This window comes from Felis catus, chromosome B3 (assembly GCF_018350175.1).
Source record: "Felis catus isolate Fca126 chromosome B3, F.catus_Fca126_mat1.0, whole genome shotgun sequence".
NCBI classification, from domain to species: Eukaryota; Metazoa; Chordata; class Mammalia; order Carnivora; family Felidae; genus Felis; species Felis catus.
In genome coordinates this window covers 134,519,563-134,541,818 of record NC_058373.1, presented here as the reverse complement: position 1 = coordinate 134,541,818, position 22,256 = coordinate 134,519,563, and the positions used below count along the sequence as shown (strand labels likewise).

Sequence of the window (22,256 nt, the reverse complement as noted above, 5' to 3'; positions counted from 1 at the left end):
CGGATTCTGTGTCTCCCTCTCTGCCCCTCATCCACTCGTGCTCTGTTTGTTTCTCAAAAATAAACGTTAAAAAAAATTTAAAGAATAATTTCATTACAGACTTCTGAATCCTTAGTAATAGAGTAGGCTAGTGGTTCTCAAACAGTGTGTTAGAATTATCTGTGACATGCTTTAAAATTATGGCGAAACATACATAATGTGAATTTGCCTTTAAAAAAAAAAAAATTTGAGCATGTGTGCAGCTCATGACCTGAGTTGAAACCGAGTCAGGTGCTTCACCAACTGAGCCGCTCAGAAACCCCCAAAATTTCCCTTTTTAAAAAGCGTACAATTCATCGGCATTAAGTGCGCTCACACTGTTGTGCAACCATCACCACCACCTGTCTCTAGCACTTTTCTGTGATGTGCTGATCCCACCCCACACTTACTTAAATTTAAGAATCATCTGGAGTGGGACCTGGGCATTTACTTTGGGAAGACCCGTTAATTCTGAGATACATCGAAAATCAGAGACACTTTGGTACATAGCATAGTCAATTATGCCCATTTTCAGCGTTTGATTAAGACTGGCTTATAATTTTATGAAGTTCATCTGTTTGGAGCAGGTTATTGAATTCTCTACAATTAAGCCTCCTGTCAGCAAAAGTAACATTTTCCTATTGTATGTTTTCATTATAATTCTTTTCTGTAGGAAGATATAAAATCATTAACTGCTCATGTAATTGAAAATTACTGGAAAGCGCTGGAAGACGTAGATTATGTACAGACATTTAAAGGATTAAAACTGAGATTTGAACAACAAAGAGAAAGGCAAGATAATCCCAAACTTGACAGGTAAATTACTACATTTTTTAATCTATTCATTCAAGTTCGACAGTGGTGCCTCTTTGTGGCCTGGCTGGGGGAGGGAGGGATGGGATAAGCGGGAGTTGTAGTTTTCTGCAGTGGCCAACGTGAATGTTGTCCTGAAGGTGTAGGTGGATATTGGCTTGGTCTTGGACTCTTCTTTAGGCATTTATCAGACTAGATAGTAAAAAAGAAAACCCAACACTTATGTGGCAGTGGGGCTTCATTGATTTGCTTTGAATTACTTTGTTACCAGTTACTTAAGAAATCTCGTATATTTTTCTAAATGCATGAATTCACATACTTACGGTAGATTTTAAAGTCCATGAATTAGGATTAATTCCTGATGTTAACAAGTTTAATAACTGATCCATAATACTAGAGATGGTGGACTTTTTCAATCATATACGAAAAACCTGGTTGGGTAGAGTCTGGTTCTTCATTAGCCTGTGTATAAATCTGTTCTCTCCTTGCTCTGTTAAGACGGTCTAATTCGGAGCACCACTTTGAAGACTGTCTAAAGGAGTCTGTGGAGGAGTCGGTTTACTTTCTTCTCTTTACTCCTAGCATGCGGTCCATTTTGAGGAATCACAGGTATCGAAGAGACGCCAGAACACTAGAAGATGAAGAGGAGATGTGGTTTAACACTGATGAGGATGACATGGAAGATGGTGAAGCTGTCGTGTCTCCATCTGACAAAACTAAAAACGATGATGATATTATGGATCCAATAAGTAAATTCATGGAAAGGAAGAAATGTATGTTGAAAAGCTGGGCAAAAATGACAGCTTTCCCACCCTGGTTTCTTTCTCTCTTGAGAAAACGAGTATCTACTTTGTGTCGTGACCTAGATTTCAAAGACTTAGTTGCTTTACAGAATGTGACTTAATGGCTGGGGGTGAAAGCATGGACTAAATTTTCTTAATTTGACTTGATTTAGGAGAACTAGATTATTTCGGGAAGGGTGGAAACACTGGATACAGAAGGAAGGTTTCATCCCTTCTCAGTAGCGTGTTGAACATGTGTTTTCCCCCAGCAAAGGAGTAAGCTAGGAAATTGTGTTTAGTGCCACCTCATTTGGGGGGATTAAAAAAAGACAAGTATGAGTGACAACTATTGACAATATTCTTATTTTTAGTAAAAGAAAGTGAGGAAAAAGAGGTGCTTCTGAAAACGAATCTTTCTGGTCGGCAGAGCCCAAGTTTCAAGCTTTCCCTCTCTAGTGGAACAAAAACTAATCTCACCAGCCAGTCACCTGCAGCAAATCTGCCTGGTTCGCCGGGATCCCCAGGATCCCCAGGATCTCCAGGCTCTCCTGGATCTGTCCCTAAAAGTACATCTCAGACGGCAGCTATTACTACCAAGGTACATTTTGACTTCCAGGCCTTTCTCATTTAATCTGGTTCAACAGTAACTGTGACTGAGATTTCCTTTGGGTACTGTCTTTTGGAACTGATCAAACCTTTCTGAACTAGAGGGAATGAATAATCCTCCCACTACTACCTGAATGTATAAAGAACTTGAGCAATTTCTGAAAGTTTTTTATGACCAATACCAAAGTCTGAATAAATTATTTTGGTGGTTTGTGTTTTAGAATTCCGGTTCAGATTTGTTTCAAAACATATACAAAATTTTAAAGTTATTCTTTATCAACTTTCCCAATTAACACCCAGATAAAGACTTGTGTGGAAGAAAAATAAATACCTGGACATTGCCAACACTATTTTTCCAAGCAAGGTTTATAAAAAAGAATTAACCATCATCTCTTTTCATATAAGAAAGGATCAAAATTTTAACACCAAAAATGTGGACAAGACATAATCTTAGGATAAAAACCTATTCCCCGGGTCACCTTATGCTGCCCAGGACTAGCAGACTGGGCATTTGGAATTCGTTGATCTAAATGGGGAATACAGTGCCCCCCCCCCCCCCCCCCGTTTTTTCTTTGACAATTGCACGAGACCCCTAAGGGCTAAGAAGTGAATCTGAGAGATGCTGAAGTGAAGGGACCACAGAGCAGTGGGACTTCTTCCACAGCCTCCTAAATAGAGCTGCAGTGGTTTCTGGTGAAGGCATGGGTCTAAAAGGAAGCTGGAAGGAAAGGCAGACTCCCTTTCCTAACTTCTAATGGTCTGCCCTCCTGGTCTGTTGATCTTCTGTAGTTTGTTAATGCACTATTAAATTTTAAAACATTTTTTCAATTCAGTAATTACTGATTCCATCTCCTGGGTGATTTGTTAGGATTATAGACTAAAAATTTTATTACGGAAAACTTAGGGAAAATGCAGTGAATTTCAGTTGCATCTAATCTCACGTAACCACACAGTATATTGGGAGGGGGGAATCTGTATCCTTTATCTAGACTTAAAATATGTGCTGGAAATGTAGTTTAAAAAAAAAATAAACCTTATTTCTGAACAGGGAGGCCTCGTGGGTCTGGTAGATTACCCTGATGATGATGAAGACGATGATGAGGATGAAGACAAGGAAGACACGCTACCGTTGTCAAAGAAAGCAAAGTTTGAGTCCTAATAATGGCAACTGCCTCTGATCAGTACCTGTTGAGAAAACTGGTTCTCTACCCCTCCCCCCTACAAAATCCACAACAAAGCAGTGGTCTCTTGTGAATGACTGATCCAGATCAGCCTCCCACACTTGACTTCTGCTCATCAAGTGCCAATTCAATGGAGCAGGAGGAGGGGATATTATACATTTAGGGGAAAGACTTAAGCCTTTGAGCTCTCCAGCTTGGACCACACATTGCCCTTTTCTCAGGGAAGGAAATGGAAACAAAAAGCCAACAGGGCAGGGGTTTTGTAAGTGGAACTCTGGATTGACTGGTCAGTTGCTACAATCAGAATATGCTTTCTCGGACCACGTTTGAGACTCAGAAGAATAGGCTCTTGGGCCCTGATTCTTCACTAGTTAAGAATGCCAGCAGTTTCTTTGTATAAAGAGACCTGCCTTTAAAATCATACATTCTGAGCATTTTAGTCAAGCTACAACAGGTTTGGAAAACCTCTTTGGGGGAGGGGCGAATATAAAGTTTCCTCTTTTTTATCTGTTCCCTTTGCCCTTCAAACTGCAGATTTTTTTTTTTTTTTTTAAAGTGGGGATTTGTCCCTACTTGATTAAAGATTGAGTGGAATTCTAGATGTGGTCATTTGTGTCATAATTTTTTGGTTTCATTTTGTTTTTGATTTTTTTCTCCCCTGAGTGTATGCTTAGTTGTTGAGTATATATATTTGGGACCATTAAAACTTTTTTTGATGTAATATAACCTAACGTTGTGCTGGTACCTGTTTTACCATGTGTAATTTTTGTTCTACATCACAGTTCTTAATTTGTTTAGAGTTTTATGAAAGATGGTATAGTTTTTATTGACAAAAACAAAGTAATCTTACAACTATGTGCATACAAAAGCAATACTATTTTGTGACTAAATATTTTATATTAAAATTTACATCAGCAACTGTCTTGAGAATTCAGGGAAATAGAGTGGAATTTAAAATTTCAACCATTTTGTTAAACCTAGAAACGTGAAATTAGTATTCCAAAGAGATTCTGAAATTTCATATCTTGGGAAAATGACGGTACATTAAATCTAAATTGAGGCTGGATGATTTAAAAATAACATATTTGACTTTTGAATAATAAAAAGAAAAGTGAAGAGTAAGAGAAATTGTATTAGTTGTATGTTTCGTTTCTTTTCTTTTTTTTTTTTTTAACTACTCCCTTTGGAATACCAGCTGGAGTTGTAAGTGGTGGTCCCTAAATAAATACGTGGCCAAAGGACCATCAGCTATCATCTTAGTGCAACAGTATTTTTAAATAGGTTCCTTTTATTGTCGTAGGTGTTAAAATTCTTTTAAGGAAGTGAAAAGGTACCTTGACATCACATACCCTCACTTTTTTTTTTTTAAATAAGCTTTTAGAACTTAAGAATGGGTTTACAAATGTGAATAAAAATCCATATCCAGGAAATGATACTATTTTAAGTATCATACTTTTAACTGAGTTAATCTAACAAGCACTGTGTGCTTCTACTCTTTTGCTTAGTCCTCAGTAAATTCTAACATGTGGTACCAAAAACAAGGTTATATTTAATAGTTGGAAAAAAAACCAGGAAGTGATAACTTGTTACAGTCATGAAACAAGTTTTGTTGGCTGTTTTTTTAAACAAATTTTGGGTGCATAATTAACTATAAGCGTTTAAGTGTATTTCACTACAGTCTAGAGATACTTCGGAGACTCCAGTTCTGGCTATTAATAATTGAAGTTAATCAAGTTACCTTATCAATAAAGCGAAGAAAGATCTTAAGTTTATATTACGTCTTCCTTTGTTACCTAGCAAGTCCCATGTTTGTGCCTTAACCGTACAGTTTAAACTCACTGCTGGTTGGGCTCCTGGAACACTTAACTTGTCTTGGTGTTCTCACAGCTCTGAGTAGAGGGGAGGAGCGCCCCATGCTTTCATAAATTCCGGTCCAGTAGTTAAATTAACTATTGGCCCTTAACAGGTAAGAGATACCCCTTCATTGATGGATAGTTGCATTTTCCCAGCTATTAGCAATTACAGGTACTGAAGCAGAAAACTGACACCAACTGCTATAATAGAAATTAGTTCTAAAACAGCTGGTCACTTTGCAGAGGGAAACTTAGCAATAAATTGCTAGAAGGACAACACTTGAATTGACAGGTCCACCTGACTCAAGCCTGTACTGTTGAATAGATACGGTCTTGAAAACAGATGTAAATATAATGGTGTGAAGTTAGAAATTCTTATTTTCCATTTTAATGATACCTATTGGCTCTTTTGCTCATTTTGCAGTGCTTAAAATGAAAAAAATTGCATTTCTGTGGGGTGATTTCCCAACAACTTCTGAAAAAGACAATTAACTGCATGAAACACCTTGATATCCTGTCTGGTCCAGAAATGCCACCCTGGCTTTTTTTTTTTTTTTTTTTTTTTTTAAATAGAATTGAAGCCTGATAGTTTTTTCCCTGCCTGACTATACTCAAATCTTGCACATGATTTTCTCTGGAAGTCAGTTTTTGTGAATTTGGAAATGAAGGAGAGAAGCATGGAACGGGGGACACATTCCTCCTACTTTTGTCCTTAAGCAGTAGTCTTTGTAAAGTTACCAAGAATAGAATAGCAAGCAGTTGATATTAGAAGATCTCTTTAAGTGGAAAACTTTTCAGTTTCTCAACAGAGTTTTGGTATTTATCATAACTGTTTAAACAGCACGGTCAAAATCACTTTCGGAGGAAAATTTAGGACCTTCAAAATTCTTATATACAAGGTTATATTAACTTTTTCTGCCATAATATCCATTTTGAGCAAGAGGATTATAAAAACAAATTTGTATGGGCTGGATTATTGTCTGCTGTTATACTGGGACACTCAGAGAACACAGGGAAATGGGGAAATAGTATATTGTGATACCCAGTTTAAACTGGTAAGCCAGTTTGATTCCTTTCTCTGCCTTTCATCTTGGCTCCTGAGAATAGTTCTGAAAGGAAACTGTAGAGCGCCTCTCTTCAGACAGATAAATGTCTAGTGGAGTCAGATGTCTTGGTCCTTAAAATAGCTCTGGTTGGAGACAGAAGTTTACTTGACCTTTTTGCTGTCCTAGGTTAAGTTCTTCCATCAACTCGTAGGGAACACTGATTTCTCCAACATGATGCTGAATGGGTTTTGATTTAAATTCTATTCCTACTATTCCAAAGACACTGCCCTAGTGTAAGTCACATTCTACCTACAAATTTGGAGTGGACCCTTGTTCCATTCTTATGTATATTTTTAAAGTTTATTTATTTTGAGAGCGAGAGGGGCAGAGAGAGAATCCCAAGCAGGCTCCGCATTGTCAGTGCAGAGCCCCACGCCAGGCTCGATCTCATGAACCATGACATCATGACCTTAGCCAAAATCCAGAGTCAGACGCTTAACTGACGGAGCCACCCAAGCACCCCTCCATCCTTATGTTTCTTGACACTTAGGTCAAATCTTTAAGCATGTGGTGTTAATAGAGGCCAAGGTATGGAGAAGACCGTGGGTAGTAGCAGATGCTCTCTTCCTTTGATAGCTCCCCTGTTTATCCCTTAAATGCTGGGATTCTCTACTGCCCCGTCTTGGGTGCTCATCTTCCCAAGCTCCAGCCAGGGCATGTTAATGTCCCTGTCCAATCATGCTGTGCCGTACAAGACTGCCTAATCTGTCATGTGCCCCTTTGAAGGCTCTTCTTGCCTTGCCTGCTGATAAACTTATATTCATCTTTCAACCTTGGGAAATGTGCCCCTGACACTACTCCTTCCTTGTGGAAGGGGTTATATCCTCTTCAACTTTGTTTCCATAGTACCTAGCAAGATACCCTAGCCCACAGATGGCTCTCCAAAACGTTTACTGGGTGAATGAAAGATGGAGTAAGGTGCACACAGATTATACACACTGGGGAAGTCTTTTGGCTGATGCCCTTACGTAGTTACGAGTTTGACTCCTTGACCATGAGATTCCCACTTGTGGATATAAGGGGAAGACTTGAGACCTCTGTCCTGTCTCCTGTCCTGCCTCAGGTTAGAAATACCAACAAAGGCCTATCTCAAGTTCACAGAATTACCCTATATTGAGTTATTTCAGCAACCCCTAAAATTCTGTTTAGGCTTTCCTGGTCTGTTCATCCCTGGCTCCAGCACCTTTAACTCATTCTCTCTCTTACTGGTCTTTCGATCATAGATCTTTGCCTGTAAGTACAGACCCCTGCCTTTTATCACTGGACCAAGCCATGAGCTACCAATTCCAAACAACACTTGCCTATTGGGATGGAGTGTTTATTAAGCCTCATTCTATTAAACTTTTACATCTTGGCATATTTCCTGGAACGTGAGATCCTAGAAGGCGGGCCCCCCAGATTTATGCGATTCTCTCTTGTGCAGCTATTAGAACACAGATGGTAGGTAGACGGCACATAGGTCAGGCAGATTTCCTATGTAGGATTGATCAACTGATACTTCTCAGTAACTTGATAAAAGGGATTCCTTTTCTTTATTTCTTAAAGAATAATTCATTTTAGATAAAGAGCCTGAAAAATGTGATCAAAAATTGCAGCACTTAATTTTATCACCAAATATCTTTCTACAGGAATGTGTTCCTGTTGCCTTACAGAAAAAAAAGCAGATTAATTTTACTTTAATGTTCCTGTAATTCGTGAATTGCTACCTCAGGTGTTCTCATTCTAACTTGTAAAGCACTACTCTAGAGGAACATGAGGAAATCATGAGACAGTTTATTAACCAGCCTCCAAGATGGTTCTGTTGGGTTTGTACTGTGAGGTAGGAGTTCCATCAAAACTAAGAGCCCAGAAAAATTTGGCCTTTAGAGTTCCCAGGTGGCTTTCAAAAAGTTTAGGTAGGGAATGTGAGGAATTGCTATTAGTGAAAACCTTTCACCGAAGTCCACCGCGCCCCCAAGCCCCTGACCCTGACCCCTTTTGAGACCTCAGGAAGAGGTCTATTCTGGAAGACCGTGATGGGGGTAGATAAAATAAAAGAGGCTGAAGGAGCGCTCAGGAAACCTCACAATATGTGCTCCATGCATGCCGAGTGGTGACTGGATTCTAACAGCAGGTTTCCTGGTAGAAAGTGGTGAAAAGCCGAGGGCATGGACAAAGTACCTATGTGGCAACAGCATAGTCCGAAAGCTGTGGGTGTGAACAATCACGGTTATTCAGACCGTGGGCAAGTTCCTCGAACCTTGGTTTCCCCGTCTGTAATGGGAGTGACTTCACAAGCGTGAGGACGGCAGAGCTGATGTGTACACGGACAGCAACTCTCCCACGGGCAGCTTTTCCAGGGACAGCAGCCGTTCAATATGGTGCACTAATACAGTCCCCACCTGGAGGGAGACGGGCTACGGTGCGGACCTTTTAAAACCTGAAACTGCCGGCTTTTAGAAGTCGCTCGTTGTCTCTGCAGTGTAGGGACCAGTATACAATATACTAGTTAACGATTATACATCCAGGGATGGCCCGGAGTAAGGAGCCTGGCCGATCCTCCCTCAAAAAGCAATTTAAAAACGGCAAAATTGTTACAGTCAACCGTTTCAGGGCTTTCCAAATTAGCTGAAGACACGTAACAGACTGAAAAAAAGTTCACTCGAGAATCTTCAGACCGGTGAAGAGTCTGTGCCATTTGGACCTGTGGTGACTCATCCCCACCCCTGCTCCTCCCTCAGCTCAGTCTGCTAGAAGCTCTACCGATGCAGTTTCCTAACTGGAAGTGGCTCACTTGGAGTACAGGAAAACACACACGTGGTTGTTCACAGAAACAGGAGCTTGACCAAGAAAAATGATTCCGATTATTCAATTCAGAAATGAGAGACATTTGGTTGGGGCCATCGTTATCCACCTTACAGAAAGAAAAAGAATTAGAAAGGAATATTATGATTAACTGTATGCCAATACACTTCGGTAACTTAGGTAAGAATGGACCCAGTCCAAAAAGACACAAAACTACTGAAATTAAGTCAAGAAGAAATGGACAAAAATCTGAACAGACCGGTAATCAAAAACTTCCCAAGAGAAGTCTAGGACCAGATGGCCTCACTGGTGAATTCTAGCAAACATTTAAAGAAGAGTACCAATCCTCAAATTCTTCCACAAATTAGAAAAGGTAGGAACAACTTCCAAATTCATTATACAAGGCCAGCATTGCCCTGAAAGCAAAATCAGACAAGGACACCATAAGAAAAGAAAGTGACAAGCTAACATCCCTGAAGACCACGGATGCAAAAACTGTCAACAAAATATTATCAAACCAAATTCAACAATACATTAAAAGAATCATGCACCATGACGAACCTAGATTTATTCCAGGCATATAAGGGTTCAATATCCACAAATTCAATGTGATAAATCAATAAAATGAAGGATAAAAATCATAGGATCAGCTCCGTGGATGCAGAAAAAGCATTTGACATAGTTCATCTAATTATGATAAAAACTCTCAGAAAAAATCAGGCATATATATATAAAGATATCCCAACATAATAAAGGTCATATATAACAGGCCTACAGCTAACATTCTTGGTCAAAGGTGAAAAGCTAAAAGCTTTTCCTCTAAAATCAGTAACAAGACAAGGATGCCCACTCTTGCCACTGTTGTTCAATACAGTATTGGATGTCCTAGCTGAAAAAAAAGAAAAAAGAAAAAAGAAAAACACAAGATATCCAACTGGAAAGGAAGTAAAACTGTCACTATTTGCAGATGACATGATATTATATAGAAAAAAATGAAGGCTCCACCAAAAAGCTATTAGAAGTACTAAACAAAGTCAGTAAGGATGCAGGATACAAAATCAATATATAAAGCTCTCTTACATTTCTATACGCTAATAACAAACTATGAGAAACAGAAATCAGGCTCAGGACCAAGGCAGAGCAGGGAGATCCTGAGCTCACCTCCTCCCGCAGACATGCCAAATTCTACGACTACACACACACACACACACAACCACCACCTCTGGGGAGGAACCAAAACCAGCAGAACAGATCACACCCAACCAAGGAGGTAAGGAAAAGCCACGTGACACACCGGAGGGGTGGAGACACGGTTTGGTGGGGGCCCGCACTGTAGGAACGTAGAGGCCCTCCCTAAGGAACGAGGGGTCTGGGCCCCACATTGGGCTCCACGGCCCGGGGACCTGCATTGGGAAGATGAGCCCCCAGGGTGCCTGGCTGTGAAAATGGAGGGGGCTTACTGTCCGGGAGGGGAAGAGCAGTGAGAAACCAAGACGCTGCTCTCGAAGGGCGCGCCCACAGTCTCATCGCTGAGTTCCAGCAGAGGCAGCAGTCTGAAAAGCACCTGGGTTACATGTGAAGGAAACCCACGCGCTAAATGAGGGCACTGTCAAAGGGGCAGGGATCCGTTGGAATGCTTGCTCCCTGGCAACGTGAGCAAAGTGGTGGGCGCCATTTTGTGTTTTGTTGTTTTGTTTTGGCACTTACCTCCCACCGGGAGGCCCAGTGCCGGCAGACGCCTTTTCTGAATGTCACCATCTACTGTGCCACCACTGCTGGCCCCTCCCAGGTGCTCCCCTGAGGACGTGCTCTGTCAACCCACGGGACAGGCCTGGAGCCCCTCCCCAGTGGCTCCCTACCCCACCTCATATGCTGGGCAGGCTCAGCCAGCCCTAGAGCCCTTCGAAGCGCCCTTACCCCACGGCAACATGCCTGCGGCAGTGGTGGCCCGGCCTCTGAGCCAGACAGGCCAAGGCCACACTTGCACACTCGCACATCCATACCACGTGCAGCCGAGCCACACAGGCAATCACTCTGGGGGACAGCCCCACACACGAGTGAGCCTGCGCCAATGCCACCCAGCCACGACAGGAGGGTGCTCGCAGCCCACACGGACACTTCTATGGTGCCTGGTTTGGGTGACTGGGGCGGGGGGCGGGGGTTGTGTTACTGGGCCCCAAGAGACACCCTCTGCATAAAGCCACTCCTTCAAAACTGGGGGAAGTAACTGATGTAATACATAACAACACATAATAATAAGAGAACTGGGCAAAGTGAGGAGATGGAGAAAGATGTTCAAGTTGAAAGAACAAGACCAAACCTCAGAAAAAAAGAAAAGGAAACAGATAAGGATGTTCAATGGACTTGAGAGAACAACAGATGAACACAGTGAGAACTTCAAAAAACAGAAAATGGAGAGCCAACCAGAGCTGGAGAATATAATAACAAATAAAAAGAAAATACACTAGAGAGACTCAATGGCAGATAAGAGGATACAGAAGAAGAGATCAGTGATCTGGAAGGCAGGGTAGTGAAAATCATCCAGGCTAAACAACAATAAGAAAAAAGAATATTAAAACATGAGGCTAGGTTAAGGAACCTCTGGGACAGCATCGAGCATACTAACATTCACATTATAGGGGGCCCAGAAAAAGAAGAGGGAAATGGGCAGAAAACTTAATTGAAGAAATAATAGCTGGAAAATTCCCCCGAACTGGGGAAGAAAAAACATCCAGGTCCAGGAAACATAGCCCCAAACAAGATAAGCCCAGGCAGGTCCACATCAAAACACACACAAAAACAGGGCCCATCTGAATACTGCCTGCAAGAGATGCTTCAAACATAAAGTCCAATACAGACTGAAAGTGAAGGATGGGAAAAGATATTCCATGCAAATGCTAAACCTAGGTTAGCAATCCTTACATCAGAAAAAATAGACTTTAAAATAAAGATGATACCAAGAGACAATAAGGTCATGACATAATGATACAGTGATCAATCCAACAATACAGAAATTTAAGGTTTATGAACCCAACATAGGAACACCTAAATATATAAAGCAAATATTAACAGACATAATAAGGGAAACTCACTGTAATGCAATAAAAATAGGGGACTTTAACACCCCATTTACACCAATGGATAGATCATCCAACAGAAAAATCAATAAGTAAACGATGGTTTTGAGTGACACATTAGACCAAATAGACTTACCAGATATTTACAGAACATCCCATCCAAAAAACAGCAGGCCACATACCTTTTCAAGTGCACATGGAACATTCCCTAAGATTGAACACATGGCAGGCCACAAAACAACTCTCAATAAATGTGAGAAGACTGAAATCATACTAAGCATCATTTCTGACAATAGTGGGATGAAACTAGAAACCAACCATAAGGACAAACTGGAAAAACACAAACATGTGATGCTAAACAACATGCTATTAAACAACCATGCAATACATTAACAAAAAGGTAAAAACCATATGATCAGCTCAATAGATGTAGAGAAAGCATCTGACCATATTCAATATCCATTCATGATTAAAAAAATTATCAGAAAAGTGAGTATAGAGGGAACACATCTCAGAATAATAAAGGCCATATAAAATAAATTATACCCAATGGTTAACATCATACTCAATGGTAAAAAGCTTAAAGCTTTTCTTCTAAGATCAGATATAAGACAAGGATGCTCACTCTTGCTACTTTTATTCAACAAAGTATTTGAAGTCTGAGCCACAGCAATCAGACAAGAAATAAAAGGCATCCAAAATGGAAAAGAAGTAAAACAGTCACTAATTGCAGATGCCACGATGCTATATATGGAAAATCCTAGAGACTCCATTAAAAAGTACCAGAATAAACGAATTCAGTGAAGTTGAAGGATACAACATACAAAACTCTGTTCATTTCTAGACACTAGTAAAACTACCAGAAAGAGAAATTAAGAAAGCAATAACATTCACAACTGTATCAAAAAAAAAAAAAAAAAAAAAAAAAAAAAAACCCCACAAAGGGGCATCTGGGTGGCTCTGTCAGTTAAGTGTCTGACTTCAGTTCAGGTCATGATCTCATGGCTCATGAGTTCGAGCCCCGTGTTGGGCTCTGTGCTGACAGATGGGAGCCTAGAGCGTGCTTTGGATTCTGTGTCTCCCTCACTCTCTGTCCCTCCCCAACTTGTGCGCGCACACGTGCTCTCTCTTGAAAACAAATAAACATTAAAAAAAAATTTAAAAACTCCACAAAACAACATAGGAATAAATTTAACCAAGGAGAAAGACTTGTAGTCTGAAAACTATAAGACATTAATGAAAGAAATTGAAAAAGACACAAATAAATACAAAGATATACCATGCTCATGGACTGGAAGAATACTGTTAAAATGTCCACAATACCCAAATAATCTACGGATTCAATGCAATCTCCATGAAAATCATCATAGAAATGCAAATAAAAATCTCTTTGAGTTATCAACTCACACCTGTCAGAAAATGGCTAGTATCAAAAAGATAAGAAATAGTAAGTGTTGGTAAGGATGTGGAGAAAAGGGAACACTTATATACTATTGGTGGGGATACAAAATGGTACATTCACAATGAAAAACAGTATGGAGGTTCTGCAAAAAATTAAACACAGAACTAGCATATGAACCAGGTATTATCCAAAGAAAACAAAAACACTAATTCAGAAAGATACACACACCTCTATGTTCACTGCAGTATTTACAAAGCCAAAATATGGAAACAACCTAAAGCGTCCTTCCATCAATAGATGGATGAAAAAGCTATGGTGTGTGTGTACACACACACACACACACACACACACACACACACACACACACACTGGAATATTAGCCATAGAAAGTATGAAATCTTGCCATTTGCAATAACAAGGGTTGACCTAGAGGGTATTGTACTAAATGAAGTAAGTCAGACACAGAAAGGCAAGTCATACACACACAAAAAGATATGATTTTACTTCTATGTGGAACCAAAAAAGTAAAACAAATGAACAAACAAAAACAGACCAACTGAGGGGGCGCCTGGGTGGCTCAGTCGGTTAAGCGTCCAACTTCAGCTCAGGTCACGATCTCGCGGTCCGTGGGCTTGAGCCCTGCGTCGGGCTCTGGGCTGATGGCTCAGAGCCTGGAGCCTGCTTCCGATTCTGTGTCTCCCTCTCTCTCTGCCCCTCCCTCGTTCATGCTCTGTCTCTCTCTGTCTCAAAAATAAATAAACGTTAAAAAAAAAAATTAAAAAAAAAAAACAACAGACCAACTGATACAAAGGACAATCTGGTGGTTTCCAGACAGGAATAGGGTAGATGATGGGCAAGATTAAAAAGGCATTAAAAGGTACAAAATTCCAATTATAAAATAACTAAGACATAGAGATACAATGTACAGCACAGGAAACAGTTAACAATATGTACCAACTTTTTATGGTGACAGATGGCAGCAAGATTTATCATGGTGATCACTTTTAATATACATTAACGTTGAATCACTATGTTGTACACATACAGTCAATATTCTACGTTAATCAAAATGAAAAAAAAAAAGAAATTAAGAAAACCATTCCATTGAGGACTGCGTCAAAAAGAAAACACCCAGAAATAAATTTAACTAAGAAGGTGAACAACTGTACACTAAAAACTATAAGACACTGATGGAAGAACTTGAAGACACACATGGAAAAAGAAAGTATTCTGTGCTCATAAATTGGAAAAAATATTGTTAAAATGTCCACACTACACAATGCAATCCACAGATTCACTGTAATCCCTATCAAAATTCCAATGGCGTTTTTCACAGAAATAGAACAATCAATCCTAAAATTTGTATGGAACTACAAAAGACCTCGAGTACCCACAGCAATCCTGAGAAAGAAGAACAAAGTGGAAGGCATCACACTTCTGTTTCACATTGTATTACAAAGCTATAGTAATCAAAACAGTATGATACTAGCATCACAACAGAAACATAGATACCTGGAATAGAATAGAGAGCCCATACATAGCAGGGAACAAAGGCTCTGGCAAACGCCATCTCCCTCTCCCATCCCCCAGCCGAAATCCCAAAGGGAACCAGTTCTCGACACCGGACTTGCTTGCACCGCGCAAACACCCAATGCTGTGCTTCTGTGGATCCATCCCTCCAAAGGGTCGGCCTGCCTCCCTCCCGGTGCTGCAGGGCCCCTCCCACAGGGGAGCCTGCTCCTCCCGCCCCTGTGCACCTTGCGGATCCACCCGGCTAATACGCCAGATCCCATCAAAGCAGCACCACAAGCCTGGCAGTGCGCAAGTAGCCCAGACAGGGGCCACACCACTCCACAGTGAGTCCTGCCCCTGGGAGAGGGGAAGATAAGGTAGACACCAGTCTGACTGTGGCCCCAGCGGTGGGCTGGGGACAGACATCGGGTCTGACTGAGGCCCCGCCCACCAACACAAGTTACTCCAGACAGCACAGGGGAAGTGCCCTGCAGTTTGGCCCCACCTCAGGGACTACCCAAAATGACGAAACAGAAGAACTCTCCTCAAAAGAAACTCCAGGAAGTAGGGACAGCTAACGAAGTGATCAAAACAATTTAAGCAATATAAAGGAACAAGAATTTATTATTTTATTACTTTTTTATTTAAAAAAATTTTTTTAATGTTTATTTTTTTTGAGAGAGACAGAGTGTGAGCCAGAGAGGGGCAGAGAGAGGGAGAGACAGAATCTGAAGCAGTGTCCAGGCTCCGAGCTGTCAGCACAGAGCCTGACACAGGGCTCGAACCCACGAACCGTGAGATCATGACCTGAGCCGAAGTTGGATGCTTAACCAACTGAGCCACCCAGGCACCCCAAGAACTTAGAATAATAGTCATAAAATTAATCGCTGGGCTTGAAAAAAGTATAGACAGCAGAGAATCTATTGCTACAGAGATCAAGGGACTAAGAAATAGTCATGAGGAGCTAAAAAATGCTACAAATGAGGTGCAAAATCAAATGGAGGCGGCCATAGCATGGATTGAAGAGGCAGAGGAAATAGGTGAATTAGAAGATAAAATTACGGAAAAAGAGGAAGCTGAGAAAAAGATAAAAAAATCCAGGAGTATGAGGGGAGAATTAGAGAACTAAGTGATGCAATCAAATGGAACAATATCCGTATAGCAGGAATTCCAGAAGAGGAAGAGAGAAAGGGGCTGAAGGTGTATTTGAACAAATCATAGCTGAGAACTTCCCTGATCTGGGGAAGGAAACAGGCATTGAAATCCAAGAGGCACAGAGAACTCCCTTCAGACGTAACTTGAATCGATCTCCTGCACAACATATCATAGTGAAACTGGCAAAATACAAGGATAAAGAGAAAATTCTGAAATCAGCTAGGGATAAACATGCTCTAACATATAAAGGGAGACCCATAAGACTAGTGACAGACTTATCAACTGAAACTTGGCAGGCCAGAAAGGAATGTCAGGAAATCTTCAATGTGATGTACAGAAAAAATATGCAGCCAAGAATCCTTTATCCAGCAAGTCTGTCATTCAGAATAGAAGGAGAGATAAAGGTCTTCCCAAACAAAAACTGAAGGAATTCATCACCACTAAACCAGCCCTACAAGAGATCCTAAGGGGATTCTGTGAGTAAAATGTTGCAAGGACCACAAAGTACCAGAGACATCACTACAAGCATGAAACCTACAGACATCACAATGAGTCTAAACCCATATCTTTCAATAATAACACTGAATGTAAATGGACTAAATGCTCCAACCAAAAGATACAGGGTATCAGAATGGATAAAAAACCAAGACCCATCTGTTTGCTGTCTACAAGAGACTCATTTTAGACCTAAGGACACCTTCAGATTGAAAGTGAGGGGATGGAGATCTATCATGCTACTGGAAATCAAAAGAAAGCTGGAGTAGCCATACTTATATCAGACAAACTAGACTTTAAATTAAAGGCTGTAACAAGAGATAAAGAAGGGGATTATATAATAATTACAGGGTCTATCCATCAGGAAGAGCTAACAATTATAAATGTCTATGCGCCGAATACGAGAGCCCCCGAATATATAAAACAATCACAAACGTAAGCAACCTTATTGATAAGAATGTGGTAATTGCAGGGGACTTTAATACTCCACTTACAACAATGGATAGATCATCTAGACACAGGATCAACAAAGAAACAAGGGCCCTGAATGATACATTGGATCAGATGGACTTGACAGATCTATTTAGAACTCTGCATCCCAAAGCAACAGAATATACCTTTTTCTCGAGTGCACATGGAACATTCTTCAAGATAGATCACATACTGGGTCACAAAACAGCCCTTCATAAGTATACAAGAATTGAGATCATACCATGCATACTTTCGGACCACAATGTGATGAAGCTTGACATGAAGCATGACATGTGGTTCATGTGGTTGACATGAACCACAGGAAAAAGTCTGGAAAACCTCCAAAAGCATGGAGGTTAAAGAACATCCTACTAAAGAATGAATGGGTCAACCAGGCAATTAGAGAAGAAATTAAAAAATATATGAAAACAAATGAAAATGAAAATACAACAATCCAAACGCTTTGGGATGCAGCAAAGGCAGTCCTGAGAGGAAAATACATTGCAATCTAGGCCTATCTCAAGAAATGAGAGCCCATAAATAAATCCACACATATATGCTCAATTAATTTACAACAGAAGCCATGAATATATAATGGAAAAAGGATAGTCTGTTTGATAAATGGTGCTGGGAAAACTGGACAGTCACGTGTGAACGAATAAAATGGGACAACTTAGACTATACACAAAAATTAACTCAAAATAGATTAAAGACTTGAACATGATACCTGAAGCCATAAAACTCCTAGAAGAAAACAGGAAGCTCCTTCCTTGAGAGGAGTTTTGATGATTTTGGGGAGGTCTGACAGAAAAAGGAAAGACAACAAAAGCAAAAATGAACAAGTGGGACTTTGGCACACAAAAATGCTTCTGCACAGCAAAGGAAACCGTCAACAAAATGTAAAGGCAATCTACACCAAATGGAGGGAAATATTTGCAAATAACATCTAATTAAAGGATTAATGTGCAAAATATACAAAGAACTCCTACAACTCAACACCAAAGGCTCATACAATCCAACTAAAAAGTAGGCAGAGGATCTGAATAGACAGTTTTCCAAAAAAGACATACTGACTGCCACAGGCACTTGAAAAAGTGCTCAACATCACTAATCGCTGAGAAATGCAAATCAAAAACCAGAATGAGATCTTAACACACACCTGTTAGAACAGCTATTATCAAAAAGAGATAACTAGTGTTGGTGAGGGTATGAGAAAAGGGAACCCTCGCACACTGACGATGTCAATATAGAACTGCCCCTGCCAAAAAAGTACGGAGTTTCCCCAAATTACAAATAGAACTATCGTATGATCTAACAATTCTATGTCTGAGAATTTATCTAAAAGAAATGAAAACATTAACTTGAAACATACATGCACCAACACTGAATCTTCCACGTGGGACCACTCCCCTAGAGTAATCAGCCAGCTACCTGCTAGTAGGTTAACTACACTGGAGGCTTCCATCACGGAAAGGCAGGATTCTTTTTCCTTGCTAGAATACACACATACTCTGGACACAGGTTTGTCTCCCCTGCATACATGCTTCTCCAAAAATCATCTGTGGACTTACAGAGAGCCTTATACACCACCACGGTGCTCCGCATCATTGCTTCTCATCAAGGAACTCACTTCACAGCCACCGAAATGCAGGCATGGACTTGTGCTTGTGGAATGCAGTGAGTGGTCTTCCCACATTCTTCACCACCGTGAAGCAGCTGGCTTCACAAAGGATGCTGGAATGGACTTTTGAAGATGTATCTATGTCTTCTGATACAGCATCAGCTAGGTGGCAATACCTTGTAGCTTGGTGCAAGTTTATTAGAAAGCTCTATATGCTCTGAATTGGCATCCAATATATGGTACTGTTTCTCCCATTGCCAGGACCCACAGATCCAGTAATCAAGGCTGAAAATGGGGGTGGCACCACTCACTATGACCCCTTGCGCTCCACGGGCAAAATTTCTGCTTCCTGTCCCTACAACCTGATGCTCTGCTGGCTTAGAGGCCTTAGTTCCAAAAGGAGAATCGCTTTTACCAAGATGACTTCATTAAACTGGAAGTTAAGACTGCCACCCAGCCACTTTGAACTCTTTGTACCCTTGAATCAACAGACAAAAACGGAGTTCTGTGCTGGCTGGAGTGACTTGATCTAGTCACCAAGGGGGAAATGGGGCTGCTCCACCACAATGGATGTAAGGAAGAGTATATATCTGGAATATAGGAGATCTCTTAGTATCACCATGTCCTGTGATTAAAGTCAACGGAAAACTACAATTCAACTTATGCAGGACTCCCAGTGGCCCAGACCCTTCAGGAATGAAGGTTTGAGTCATGCCGCCCAACTAATGAAGGTCAAGAGCCATGACCACGTCAGGTGTTTACTGAGAGCAAAGGGAATGTGGAGTGGCTAGTGGAAGAAGGAAGTTATAAATAACAGCTATGACCAAGTGATCAGTTACAAAAGTGAGGACTGTAACTGTCATGAGTATATCTTCTTTATTTTGTTATGAATGTGTGTATGTCAAATATATTTTTTTGTCTCTCTTACCCTTTATCATCTTACCCTAACGTAAGAGGTCCTGACTTCATATATTGAAGTGTTGTTAATGACATCAGAGTATTTCAGTTATAGGACTTCAAGTACAACAGGTCATATCACACAGGACTTTGTATTCTCTTCTAGGGAAAAGTTCGGCCCAATTTTAGTTGTGCACAGGACGAGTGTTACCATGTTAGGTGGAAACATAACCTTGTTATTGTCTTTTTTCAGAGATAGAGTGTGGTTTAAGAAGATGTGTTTGGGCACCAAGCTGATTAAGTGGTAGATTTAATCAGTTCATTGCGATAGTTCATTTTATGTGCTTACTTAGCTAGGCCGCAGTACCCAGAGACTTCACGGAACATCTGAATGTTGCTGTGAAGGCATTTTTTAGATGAGATTAACATTTAAATGGGTGGACTGTGAGTAAAGCAGATTTCCCTCCAGAGTGTAGGCGGGCTTCATCTAATCAGTTGAAGACACAAAGAAAATAACTGAGGTCACTGGAGGAAGAGGCAATTCTGTCTCTGGACTGTCTTCAGACAAGAGCTCCAACATCATCTCCTCCCTGGGTCTCTAGGCTGCTGCCCTAAACCTGCAGGTATGAATCTGTCAGCTCCCACAATTGCATGAAACATTTCCTTAAAATAAATCCCTCCCCCCATCCTCTCCCTCTCTCGATATACTGACATGTACACACACACGTGTGTGTGTGTGTAGTGTGTATGCACATATCAAATATAAATACACATACAAATATAGATACACACATCTTATTGGTTCTGTTTCCCTGGAGAACTCCGAGTGATACAGATGCCAAGCCAAGATCACATCATTCAACGGGGAAGAGTATTTTCTACAAATGGTACTGAAACAAGAGAGAGCCACATATCAAGAATGAAACTGCATCCTTACCTCATACAAAAACCAACTCATAGGGGTGCCAGGGTAGCTCAGTTGGTTAAATGGCCGATTTCGGCTCAGGTCTTGATCTCATGGTCTGTGAGTTCGAGCCCCACATCAGGATCTGTACTGACAGCTCTGAGCCTACAGCCCACTTCAGATTCTGTGGCTCCCTCTCTCTCTGCCCTTCCCTTGCACACACGCACGCGCACACACACACACACTCTCTCTCTCTCTCTCTCTCTCTCTCTCTCCCCTTCAAAAATAAGTAAACATTAAAAAAAATCAACTCATAATGGATCAAAGCCCTAAGTGTAAGAGCTAAAACTATGGAATTCTTACAAGAAAACATAGGGGATTCAGCATTTTGATCTTGGATTTGGCCATGAGCCAAAAACATGAGCAACAAGAGAAAATTATATAAACTGGTCTTGATCAAAATTTTAAGGTCTTGTACTTCAAAAGACAATGCCAAGAGAGTGAAAAGACAACTCACAGAATGGGAAAAATATTTTCAAATCATACACCTTATAAAAGACTTGTACCTGAAATATATAAAGAACACTTGCAACTCAAAAGCAAAAAGACAAATAATTAAAAAACAGCAAAGGATCTAACATTTATCCAAAAGATATACACAAATGGTTGATAAGCACATGAAAAGATGCTCAACATCATTAGCCCAGCCATCAGGGAAATGCAAATCAAAACCACAATGAGATGATACTTCACACCCACTAGGATGGCTGAAATCCAAAATGTCAGATAATAAGTGTTGGCAAGGATGTAGAGAAATCATACCCCTCATACATAACCGGTGGGAATATAAAATAGTGCACTTTGGAAGACAGTCTAGTAGCTCCTAAAATTAAATAAAGACAAAGTTACCACATCACCTAGCAATTCCATTCCTGGGCATACACCTTAGAGAAATGAAAAAACAGGTCCATACAAAAACTTGTACGTGAATGTTTATAAGAACATTACTCTTCAGAGCTAAGAGGTGGAAATAACCCAATGCCCATTAACTGATGAATGGATAAATAAAAAGTGGTATGTCCATACAATAAAATATTCAACCAGAGTAAGGAATAAAGTACTAATACAAGTTACCACGTGAAGGAACTTTGAAAATATTATGCTAAGTGAAAGAAGCTCAGAACAAAAAACTATACTATATGGTCCCACTTATATGAAATGTCCTGAATAGGCAAATCTAGACAGATAGAAGGTAGATTAGCGGTTGCTTAGGGCTGGGGGAAGAGAGGAATAAGGAGTTGATAGCTGGTCCAAGATGGCAACATAGGAAGATTCTGAGCTCACAACCTCCATGAATTTACCAAATCTGTATCTATGTATAGAGCAATTTCTCCTGAACTAGAACTGAGGGCTGACTGAACAGCTTCTGCACAATAGAAGACAGAAGGACCACATGGAAAACAGGAGAGACAGAGACAGGGTAACAATAAGAACCACCCCCACCAATGCTCTGAACTGCAGTGGGAAAGGATAGTACTGTGGGACTGGAAGCAGATTTATCTGTCCTGGGGCACAGAAA

General features: G+C 40.6%; 1 protein-coding gene and 1 long non-coding RNA gene across 3 annotated transcripts in view; one reads left to right on the top strand and one right to left on the bottom strand.

Moving 5' to 3' along the window:
* Nucleotides 1-4,533, top strand: part of PPP4R3A (protein phosphatase 4 regulatory subunit 3A) — a 37,752-nt gene extending 33,219 nt beyond the window's left edge. For both annotated transcript variants that reach the window (XM_011283450.3, XM_011283449.3), the window contains exons 12-15: nucleotides 692-834; nucleotides 1,414-1,604; nucleotides 1,985-2,211; nucleotides 3,268-4,533. In XM_011283450.3, the coding sequence (XP_011281752.1) occupies nucleotides 692-834; nucleotides 1,414-1,604; nucleotides 1,985-2,211; nucleotides 3,268-3,378 (672 nt within the window). In that variant the 3' untranslated portion in view covers nucleotides 3,379-4,533. The remainder of the gene's footprint in view (nucleotides 1-691; nucleotides 835-1,413; nucleotides 1,605-1,984; nucleotides 2,212-3,267) is intronic.
* Nucleotides 828-22,256, bottom strand: part of LOC123386184 — a 45,930-nt gene continuing 24,501 nt past the window's right edge. Inside the window, exons 2-3 of the long non-coding RNA XR_006599926.1 lie at nucleotides 1,155-1,462; nucleotides 828-1,023 (exon numbers count right to left, since the gene is read on the bottom strand). This is a non-coding gene — a long non-coding RNA (uncharacterized LOC123386184). The remainder of the gene's footprint in view (nucleotides 1,024-1,154; nucleotides 1,463-22,256) is intronic.